General features: G+C 28.5%; 1 protein-coding gene across 4 annotated transcripts in view; it reads right to left on the bottom strand.

The window, feature by feature from the left end:
* Positions 1–12726, bottom strand: part of LOC112679216 (LIM/homeobox protein Lhx3) — a 43641-nt gene that overhangs the window by 2744 nt on the left and 28171 nt on the right. For 2 of the 4 annotated variants that reach the window (XM_025548931.1, XM_025548930.1), the window contains exons 2-6: positions 8795–8969; positions 7445–7647; positions 7154–7337; positions 1282–1427; positions 1035–1223 (exon numbers count right to left, since the gene is read on the bottom strand). In XM_025548931.1, coding sequence (XP_025404716.1) covers positions 1035–1223; positions 1282–1427; positions 7154–7337; positions 7445–7647; positions 8795–8969 — 897 coding nt within the window. Of the gene's footprint in view, positions 1–1034; positions 1224–1281; positions 1428–7153; positions 7338–7444; positions 7648–8794; positions 8970–11708; positions 12191–12726 lie in introns of those variants that run through there. The other 2 variants (XM_025548933.1, XM_025548932.1) reach the window with 2 other exon arrangements.

Here is a 12726-nt window from a genome sequence, read left to right as displayed (position 1 = left end):
TTATTATTATTATTATTATTATTATTATTATTATTATTATTATTATTTTAATTTTATATTATTAGTTAAATATGTATATTATTCCATAGTTAATATTAGAATTATAAAAAAAATTAAAAAAAGGTAATATATAGTTCCTACTTAAAAATAAATATTTACATATAGTTAAAAATAGACCATAACTGAATTCTTAAATCTTAGGACGGAAAACTAGATTTACTTTATGAGTATAAAAATAAATAAAATAATTATATTTTTAGACTAATTTAAATTATTCAATTACACAGTCACATGATATATTAACAACCTCATTAATTATTAATAACAAATAAGTAATAACTTATAAAATGGTACAAGTAAAAACACCAAATTCTAATATTGAAATGCTAGTACGAAGTTTAAATTGACGGTGGAATTTCGTTTACTCAGAATACAACAAAGGACAAATAATTTTAATCATCAAAAATGTAATACCTACATGTATTTAATCGTGTAAGAAGTATCGTGAGGATTGTTTTTTTTTTTTTGATTTAATCATTTTAATCTTTAAGTTCGCGAAATTCCACTGCATCATATTTATTGCGCGTACTAAGTGATAAATAAGACAATAATCGTATACAAAAATACAAATAGAAAATTTTTACCTACATGATTTAATAGAAAGGAAAAACATTTGCTTTGAATCTAAACACACTAAATGATAATAAATAACAAATTGTATGAAATGTATATAATTATAATGAAAATACTTAAAAGTTAAACCTATTAAAGTATTTGAACTATGATTTAATTTTACAAGTTTATTTGTCTGTTCTAGTACACTTTGATTTTGCTCAAGGTTTAAAAATACTATAAGTATGCAAGTTCGTTCCCTTCCGTATTATTTTCTATAAACGCGCATCCGGATATATTTTATTAATATAATCCTTATGTTTCGATAATGTTTATTAGTGTAGACAAATTTAATACATTTCCAGATTTTTACTATATCTATTTAGTATCTTTACAGCGAAAAGATTCATTCTTTAACTTGCCTACTGTGATGTAACCGTTATCTGCTGTAAATGTGGTTACGTGTTGAGTGGGTGATGACATGTATTGATGTGATGATGGTGAAGAGTTGCCGGGCAAAAACTTATGGTGATGACTCCCGGGTAAAGGAGAGCTATGTTCTTGATCTATGGTCAATGTGCTAGTTCCATAACTGTCATTGCTTTCTAAATCTAAACAACATTATATCATAAATAAAATACTAACTAAAATACTTTCTCAATGATATACCGTGCGAATGACTGAAATTTGAATCAAGATCAACTTTAAGATCATCTTTGTCGTTTCGAGGTGATATCGATCCTTTCATGGTTCTGAAATATTGACTCCAGCGTGATCTGCCTGCGTCCTTTTTAAGCCGTTTTTCTTTTGCGCGTCTAAAATATATTTACAATGAAAAAAATTAAATGTTTAATGCATCGATAGCGTTACATTGATATTTTAGTAAATTGTTTATTTAATATTATTGTGTATTTTAAATTGTTTTAAGTAAAACTCTAACCTATTTCATTATAAAAGTTTGAAATGTTTAATCTTTTAAAATTGATGATATAATATAACTTTTGCACTAAATAATTACATACGTAGTATGCAAATTATTCAAACTTTTTTAGACTACCATTCATTCGTCTCTTTACAGCATTTTAGTTGCTTCCAAATTATTATTGACAAGAAAATAAAAATACTATTTATCCACGAATAAAAGTATGGCATTTGTGTAGCAGGTGATCTACCGGTGGGTGGGTGATCTGTGAATTCAGGAAGAGTGATCTACGTTTTAATAGTATAAAAACACATTATATTTTTTATTACGAGTACGTCGTATAATACAAATATTCGTCAAATATAAGAATAAAAAATAATTAGCCAAATATAGTTATAATTTCAATTACAATAAACATTTCATAAAATTCAAACGCACGCATTATAGACAAACTCTGACCAACGAACAATTTGAAACTAATCTATCCAACAACACTGCTAATGACTCGTAGTTATTTTGTAAATGTCATTAAACGTTATCGCAATACTGTCCCATTGCGGTCTGCGATAATGTGCGTATAATAATAGGTAATAATAATTGTAGATCACCGACCATCAGGACCGTCCCGAAGGGGTGTTTTTTTTTGAGGGGGTGTTACCCCCCCAATGAAAACACCAATCGGTAGTCGGACTTGTTTCTTTATATCCAAGAAGGACCTAATTTAACTTACGGAAAACAAATTACATATTTAGTAATACAATGTACACACTAATGAAATTTATATAACTACTTATTATACAATATAAAATATTATTTATATATATATATACATATAATTTTAAGAACGTGCGACACTGACATATATATACATGTTAAAAAGTAAAAATATGACTACATATAATTAATTATACTACATGCATTAAGTAAAAAAATTGTAGTCGTCATTATTCATATTATTCACCTCCCCCCCCCTTGATTTTCATCTTCAGAACGGCCCTGCCAACCATAGGCGTAAACTAAAGGGGTCAAATGGGGGGGGGGGGGGGGGTAATACCTCCTAGAATAAATTAGAAAGGGCAGTGCCCCCTCTGGTTTTTAACATATCTTGTTTTAAATTAAGTACAAAACAGCTGGTTATAGCTATATTACTATAAATATTACTTTATATTACTATAATATTTTATTTTATTTTTAAATCTTAATTTTAAATTTTCGCTTATCTAACATAATCTTAGAAAATTAATAATTTTATATAATGATATGTAGGTAGTAAAGTGGTGTTTATCCTCGGATACCCTTTTTGTTGGAATCCCTAATAAATTTCCAAGTTACGCCTATGTCAGCTACACCTTGTATAATACGGTAGATCACCTGATACACCTAAAAAGAAGCCGTAGATCACCTGCTACACAAATGCCAAAAGTATATTTACATAATATATTTTATTTTTATGATTTATATTATATATGAACATCATACTATCAGAAAGAAAATATATTTATATTAGTTAATTGGTCGTTAGCATTTGGCTACTGTCCATTATTATAACCATAGACATATTAAGATATATCTTAATATGTCTATGATTAGAACGTTGTAATCGTTATCATCAATATTGTAATAATTATTTTATCTTCCATTCCGTTGCTATATTGATACATACACCCCATGACGTACAAAGTTTAAATGTTTTTGACAAAACCAATTATGTCTTATGAGCACACTACGCTCGTATGTGCTGCCTCCGTCTCACTAAAATACGACATAGCAAGTAGAACCCATTTTATATTGAAAGTTTTATAAACTCGCCTATTATTATCAAACCTAAATAAAATAACATATTCTGTGTTTATACATCAGTATCTTACGTTATTTTAATTTCTGGGCAAGTTATGAGTTTTATTAAATTTTAAAATTTTAACTACGCATAACTCATTTGAAAACAGAAATATCATAGAAATTCGACACACAAACACAGATAATGTTCTTCCTTTTAAGTTTGATAATATATTAGATTAATTCAATTGCTAGGTAACAAAATAAAATCGATTATGATTTAATGCATATTTTCTATATTTTACGTTTGTAAGATGGAGACATCACATTCTGGTGAAGATTTAAATTCATTTTTTTAAACTTGTATTTAAAAAATGAGAAAATTAATTATTAATGTCTGTCATTATAAGTAGTTCCAAACATTTTTTTATTGTAGTATAATTATTGTAGTTTGATTTCTAAAACTATTGAATTAATTATGAGATTGCGTAAAATAGTATATTTTTAGTTGTATATTAGTACTATAATATATATACAGTGAAACCTCTAAATACTGGACACTCTAGGTCACCATAATTTTGTTCGTTATTTAGAGGTGTCCGCTATTCAGAGGAGGGGAGGAACAGGCACGCCCGCAGAGATGTAGCTCACTAGGTGCAAAATATTTTTAGTGCCAATATAAATTGTGGAGGGGAGCTTTGCCCCTCACACCCCCTAACACTAATTAAATGGTATATATTATTTATCATCAATGATGGGTAAAATAAAATATATTTAAAACATAACTCATTTTATTTATTACTTCTAATAAAAATGTATATTATTGTTTACATTAATACATTATTAATCATTGAAAAGCAATGCCAACCACCTAGAACTCAATATAAACTTTTCAATAATACCTTCTCATTGCTGTATTAAAAATATTCTTTAATTTCGTATCTTTTTCGATGAATATTAATCAGACCAGTGGCGTAACTGGGAAAAAACCTAGAGGGGGATATATAATATATTTATTATCACCAAAACCCTGACAATCCTCCCCCTCATCAGTTAAAACATATTTTTATTGTATGCATTTTATACACTATATCTAATTGTAAGAATTTACATAAGTCTTTTAATTCATTTTATGATTTAGATAAACATAAATTGTAGATAGCATGTACTAGGCACCAATATTGTTAAATAATATCCATAAGAGTTCATTAATAAAAGGTGCTATTTGTACTGTTGGATTATCTGAGGGAGGGGGGCAAATTATACCTTTATCTCTCAAAAAATGGTCAGAGGGGGCACTTGCCCAACCTTGCCCCCCTACAATTACGTCACTGATCAGACTTAAACTACTTAAACTTTCATTTCCCATTCTGTTTCTCAGCCATGTCTTTAAACGACGTAATGTACTAAAAATATAATGACAATTTATTTTATAAGAATAATATACCGAATAAAAAATGAGAAATTTATAGAAAATATTACCTGAAAGATCTTTCTACTGAACATGAAGTTGCAGGTAAAGTAATAGCAATTTTTATAGCCATACATATACACATACAACTTCACAGAACATAATCTAGAAAAATGTTTCATCGACGCGATGAATCAATGGACAGATAAGATAAACTATAATTATAAAATAATTTATAATACATATTAGTAAAATTAGATTAAATTGGCATTCAATGATTATTCTATATTTACGATAAAAATTGTCAAAATTAAAATTAAATTGCCATAAAAGTGTCCGTTATTTAGAATGTCCGATATTTAGGGATTTTCTTACATGAAAGTAGTGAAAATGTCCCCGTTCCCATAAAAACGAACGCTATTCGGAGGTGTCCGCCATTTAAAGGTGCCCGTTAAGGAGGTTTCACTGTACATTAGTATATTAGTATTTATATATTTTGTTTATTTCAATTATATAGAAGATCATTATTTCTTAGAGACAATTTGATATTACAATTTACAATGATTTGTAGTTAATGATTAGTTCAATTAAAAGAGTGAAGTTATCCAAATTATAATGAAGATCCTTAAAAATTATCTATAAAAGTATTTTTCTAAATTATTATTTAATATTATTTAATATAACTATTGTTAAATAATTTATTTTATTAGTATTTTTCTATTTGTTAATATAATTATTTTATTTCTATTTTTTAAGAATTTTTTCAACTGTACAAATCTGATTTTAATATTGCTTTATATGGTTCTTCAACTACATTTAAAAAAAATAAATTTCAAACGTATAATATTTAACACAATTATGAAAATGTGTTAATATTTTTGTTCTATAACGAAAAACATTTTTATATTTAATCTCATTATCAATTTTATATTGTTTTACAATAATGCATTTCAGTCGTAGAAATCAAGTACAATTTTAAAACCGGCAGATGCCATTTTAATGAGAAAATGAACAACAATTCCAATAATAATTTATTTAAAATCCAATAAATTTATTTTGTTCGGGAAGAAAAAGTTATTAAGAAAGAATTTTTAAAATTTTAAACTGTACACATTTCAATTTTCAATTTTTCTGTATACAATTTATAATTCGTGAACAATGATCGAAACCGGTGAGTATGTGCAGTTCACATTATGCATCATGTAATTATTAACCTTTAATATAAATTACTAATATCTGGAAGTGTCAAATATAAATTTGTTTATTTATTCAAATGATTGTACAATAATTTATAGACGTTTTTTATTTTTACTTTTAATCGTACATGCATTCAGTATACAGCGGAAGAAATATATGAAAATAATATTTACGATACTTTACGATAGTTTTGAACTGTCGAAATTCATAATATTTTATATTCCTGAACTCGGTCGTACATATCAAATAAAAAGTATTATAAATACACTAAAATATACGAGTATATACATGTATCACGTCAACCACGTCTCGTATCATTATGTTTATTTTATGTACGCAATGTAAAATGTTAATAATTAAAAATGTACTTTAATTATATAAACACAATATTTGCATTACGTCTATTATCCGTACTTAGTTTTAATGTTTTTTTACGGATTATAGCATATACATGTTTAAAGTAGATCAGTTTTTTTTCAATGTAATCATTTTAAACTATGCACGGTTTAATTAATTTAAAACTATGCTATAAACTTTTAATTAGTTAGTGGGTGAACTTGGTATTATTTGAGTCTACCATTAATAAAATAAAATAATACGAAAAAGCCCACCTGAGAAGGTCTTTGTTAAGGATTCACCGATTAGTATTTATACACGAGTGTTGACGATAGTTATACGAGTATTATAGTATAATTTTAAATAAGGGTATACGATGTACAATTTAGTAAAATTAAAATGTCTAAATAACCATATTTATATACATATATATAAACTTTTTCTATAGACTTTTACAAGAGCCTATAGTTTATACATAAATGTAGTTAATCAGATATTTTGTTTTACTAAAGTGTCCATTGTAAAATATTAATATGACTTTTATATAAACTATAGCATTAAAGAAATACTAGTCTAAAAAAAACTATAGATTAGAAAAACAAATAAAATATAAATAATTAAAACTTAGAGAACTCTCAACCAAAATATATACAAGTTGCTAATTTTACTAAAAATAAATTAATGTTGGATTTTTTGTTGGTACAAAAAGCACACTTCGAACGAGTTACTAAACCACAATTTAATTGTTTAAGATGAATTGTTCAAGGATTGAACGTTGAAAAAAATAAATACTACAACAATTGTTAATCTTTCTAAAATAATAAATATTATAAAAAATATATAACATAATATAATGAATGAGATATTTTACAAAAATATTATAATACTGTAGTTCTTACCTGTTTTGAAACCAAACTTGGACCACTCTCATATCTAATCCAGTGTCTTGACTTAGTTGCTCCCTTACATGTCTAGCAGGTTTTGGACTGTTGTTGTATGCCATTTTCAATGTTTCCAATTGTTTGGCCGTGATAGTGGTTCTTGGTCGCTTATTTGGTTGATCACCATCCAGGCATCCTCCCTCTGAAAAATATTTTAAATTACATATCAAATTATTTTATTCACATGTAATTTTCTGTATTTACGACTGCGAAATAACGTTTAAAACATAATTTAAATTTAAAACATACCTTTGGTTTTGGCTGCTTCGTAATCAGGTTTGCACACTAATTTACGATCTTCCATAAGGTAAAATTCATCTCCAGTATTCAATGTGCGACCACACATAACGCATGCGAAACATTGTAGATGATAAACAAGATCCTGAGCCCTCCGGACGATTTGTGTGGGTGGGATTCCCAAATCGCAACCGGCGCATTTTGTCCCGTACCTTCTGACAAACACCAAAAATTAGTCTCTAAATAAGTATTTGCTATCAATTATATAACATTTAATTCGGTTTGGTATAATAAACGAAAATAGTAGTATATTGGATTATAAAACCCGTAAAAATGTATAGTTAAAAATTTAAAAATGAATCCCTTGAGTTGGAATATATTCTTAACATTCTAAGTGAAAATGAAAATTTTTAAGTAAATTTTTTAAAAAATATACTGATAGAATTATATACAAAAATGAATAAGTTAACTATAGTTTTGCATGTATTTGTATTATTTTCTATTGCCTTTTAATTGACTGCACTTAATCGTACACAATATTCACGCATCTATGATTTACTGAATTTAAAACCACGTTCTAATAATATTACTTCTATAGAACTGATAATACTTACAAAATTGTATTACTTAGATATATTTAATTATTTTGTTTTACTCTTTGTTACATTTAAGATTCAAACATATCAGTAGCTATTTAATGTGTTTATTAAAACATATTTATTCTATACATGTATTTTATAGTTCAATCATTGTTAAAGAATTTTAAAATAACACTAAATAAATTATTTTTAGGATTTTTCGAAAGCGTTTGACAATGTGAAAATGATAACAAAAAATAAAATTTACCAAATGTTGGATTTTAACTATACATTTTTAGAGTACAATCTAAGATAAGAGTTTAAAAAAAATTAGTGTAGATACATTAAAGTTAATTTATATAAATCAATTTTACTTGAACTTTTAATAATTTACTATTTAGTTATTTGTTAAATAATATAAATTAATTACAAATTTGATCTTTATTATCTTATAAAAATGTTGTAATTTATTTTAATTCTGATATAAAAAGAGAAATAATTATTATTTATTTAAATTTGTATAATATATGTATATAATAATAAATGAAAAATTTTAATTTTTAGCTAATTCGATACCGATATTAAAAAGGGAGTAAAAATTACGTTTTATTATAATTTATATTTACTTTGTATTATTTAAATATAAATATATAAATTGTGATTCAATAATACAAATAATATATAAATAATAGTTTTATTTATATTTTATATTTATGTTAAGCGTTTCATAATGGTATAAATAAATTGTACTTTTTATTTATTCGCATACATAAATTGTACTCACTTAAAGAAGTCGTCTTTACAAAACAGCATTCCGTTTCTGGCAAAACACTTGTCGGCTAATGTAGCACCACACTCGTTGCACTTCAAACAGCGAGCGTGCCAAGTACGTTCCAATACTTTTAAAATAAATCTGTCCAGAATTAATTCTTGACAACCACCACACTTAGGTATACTAGCTGAAAAATTATTAAAATAAGCAATTAGTAACGACTTATAATGGTAATTTGGTCTTAAGGTTAATTGCAAATAAAGAAAAAATTAAAAAGTTTTGTAAAATTAATCTAACCCAGAGGTTCCCAACCAGGGTGCCGCGACACTCTAGGGTACCGCGAACTTAAATTTAGAGTGCCGCCAGGGACGCCCACAGAAATGTAGCTCAGGGGGGGGGGCAAAAAAATTGTAAGTACCTAAACACTTATAGGAAGATTTACTGCTACATATTTCATCTACTCATATTTTGTATTACTATCATTAATAATTTTTTAAAAATCAAAACTCATTTAAGTTTATATAAAATTACATTATTAGTTATTATTTTTAATATTTATAAGAAAAAATATAATAAAGTTTAAACAAAAAACAACTTTATGTGATTGAATTCGCATCATATTTTATTATTTTATTCAAAAAGTAATGACAATCTCCTTTTGTTTGAAGCAAATAAATTATTTGAATCATCATTTGTTGATTAAAAAAATGTTAGATACTTGTTAGATACAAGGATTGTCGAATAGTCACTGAATACCCAAGATCAGCTTTATGTAAAATAACTTCCAATTTTGTAAGTGACGCGAAAATCTCAGGGGAGGCAATGGCCCCTACTGGCCCCCCCCCCATCCGGGCGTCCCTGGGTGCCGCGAAATTATTTGAAATATATATTTATTTTTTAAACGTCTTCGTGAAAAATATAGCACTTTGAGTAATAAAACAGATTGTGTATAAATAATTAGGTATATACAATATAAATTGATGTATTAATTATATAACACATATAATTTTTACATAGTAATACTGCGATGTTCAATCTATATAATTTTCATACTGGTTCAATTGCTATCGATTTGATGTGAACTATTTAAAAGTTATTTACAGTGAAATAACTTGTGACTTTATCTTATCTTTATTTTTTATTAATTGCTAAATAAAACCGAAGTTACAAAATATAAATTTAAATATACGATATATTACTATTACGTATTCAGTATAAACTATAGAATATAAGGCATAGGTTATAGCGTGCCTCCGAATTTTTAGAAAATAATAAAGGGTGCCGTGAGTCAAAAAAGGTTGAGAACCTCTGATCTAACCAATAATTGGTTAATAATAAATAATTGTTTGATTAGTAATAAAATCAGTAAATCACATTATTAAGGTATAATAATTTATTATAATAACTACATTGTTTATAATTGATATCTTATTGTACGTTATATTTTCACTAACGAACTTGAAACTTCAATATCTACACACCAAACAAGTTAACAATTACTTAACTACAGAATTGTATTAGAATACTGTACATACACTTTATTTTGGTTAAAATTTACATTTGTTATAGTTTTAATTAAAATTAAAATTTCATTTTTGAATTTAAGGTGTTTGTTTAAGTTTGAACTTTTCATTGGATATCAGTCATATTAAAGTTTATACAACTAGAGTTTGATTACCAAACCAAAATTGAACTCAAATTTGAAACATTTAAACAGTTCGATTGTACTTAAAAGCTATATCAACCTTAATTATTTTTATAATATAACTTTTATAAAATGGATAATGTGATTACTCAAATGATTACAAAAATGGTTATTGTTACAGTGATTCTCAGTATTTTTTGTATGACTACACCTTAATCTAGATCTATAAAAATAGCGATACGTTTGATATAGTTAATGTATTTTGAAATTTGATAATTTTAAACCTTTGTAAATTAATACATGTTGAAATGTTTAAAAATATATATATAATTTACTTTGTTAAACAGTATTAGTTCATTAAGAACCGGATCTGCATAGGTCTTTGATTTTTGGTTGAATGGTTGACAAACATATGCGTAATTTATTCTTAATATATTTTTTTGGTTTTTGTTATTTCCAATGTCAAAAATACTGATTCACACAAAAACGAAATTTTCAATTCTTATTTGTTCATTTTGGCATATTTTTTTTGCAGAGAAATCCGAAATTAATCATTTTGAGACATGTAAAATTTAGATTTTGACGTTGTATTTGATGATATTTCTAATAAATGAGATGAGAATCGATAAGAATATCTTTATAATTGTTTTTCTTATAAGTGGTTTATTATTTCATCATAATGCCGTAATAATATCATATTTTTATACTTTGAAAGATTTAATTAATTGTTCAGCAATCATAGTTGTACACTAGAAGCTAATAAAAAAAAAAAATTAAAAAAAAACTTTGAAAGATTACAGTTTTAATTGATAATATTTCGGCGACATGTACCAATAAGTTACACATAATATGTAATATGATTATATATATAATATATAATAAATAATATATATATATATATATTATAATTCATATGTATTCTCTAAAAAATAAAATTTCCGATTGGAAGAAACGTATGAAATTTAATTATACCGTTTAACACTCAACGTGCGCTTAAATAATTTAATAATTATTATCTTATAACGGACGGTGAAATATTATTGAACCGTTGGTACTTATCGAGTATACCAGATCGGTAAAAATATATCATCGACATCATCGACTCGGTTCATTCAATGCAAATGAAGACACACTACAACGTTCGAATAAAATATCGTATCATACGGTACCTACAATAATAATAGCGCGTGGAAACCTTAAATAATATTCATACGTGCGAGTTACAACCGTTATCGTTCGAGCTAATGTACCATATATAAATACTTATAATGCAACATATACCTAATAGTTTCACCGGTATGTTGTTCAGGTCCTGTTGGAAAAATCTCAAAAACGAGTTCGGCAACCAGTCAGCTGTGTCTGATTCCTCATTGCTGACGTGCAAAGACGAATCTATCATTTTCGACCGTTGAAACAATCATACTAGTCATACGGGTCATCGGATCATAGCGCATGCAGTCCAATATACGGCGGCGAACGGTACGGCGGAACGGAAGAGAGAAAAGGAAAATAAAAACCGTTTTAACTCCCGAAAACTTGTGATCGCCTTCCAGCGAAGACACAGTGGACGGCAGCGAGAGTGGTGTAAATCAGGTGTACAAGACACGACCCGGCGGGATTAACAACGACGATGACGATGATGATACTGACGACAGGCAATGACGATGTTGAAAAATGCAGGTGAATAATTATACGAAATAAATAGAGCTGCGACGACGACCGCCGCGTACACTAGACTCGTGAACACTGACGGGGAAATCCACGGGCTCAGCTAGTCGTCCGAACCGACGAAGGGGTAGCGGAGGATGCGTGTGCGTGCGCGCGAGCCTTTGTCCGGAACGTCGTCGTGGGACGGAGGTGTGGATCGGAAGGGATGGAAGAGTACGGACACCGTGATCGATAAGCCGGTGACGGGTCCCGGCGGCCGTCGGAGCGCTTCCATTCGCGACGGCCGACCACACCCTGCGACGCCGGTGGGGCGACAGGCGCCGCCCCATGAGCGCACCTCGGCGTCGGTCTCCACCATCCCACCGCCCGACGACCGTCGCACACCGCCCACGGACTCTACGGGTGCGCCTTCGGGTATCGTGCGTTCTCCACCCCTCTGCCCCTATCGACATCCGCTACCTCCTCCGCCATCCCTTGGACGCGCGTCCCACTCGCAGCTTTCCATCGTCCCGGTCGTGACGCGTGCTCAGCACCGCAGGGCGCACGTATACACACAAGCACCGAAGCGTCAGGTAATCCGTGAAAAGTGTCTACCGGGGCTGTGCCTAGCCGGCTAGAGTCGTCGCGCCCA

This window comes from Sipha flava, unplaced genomic scaffold (genome assembly GCF_003268045.1).
Source record: "Sipha flava isolate LNK unplaced genomic scaffold, YSA_version1 132_pilon_pilon, whole genome shotgun sequence".
Taxonomy (NCBI): Eukaryota; Metazoa; Arthropoda; class Insecta; order Hemiptera; family Aphididae; genus Sipha; species Sipha flava.
The sequence above is the reverse complement of the archived record's forward strand: the minus strand, read 5'-3'. Positions and strand labels throughout refer to the sequence as shown.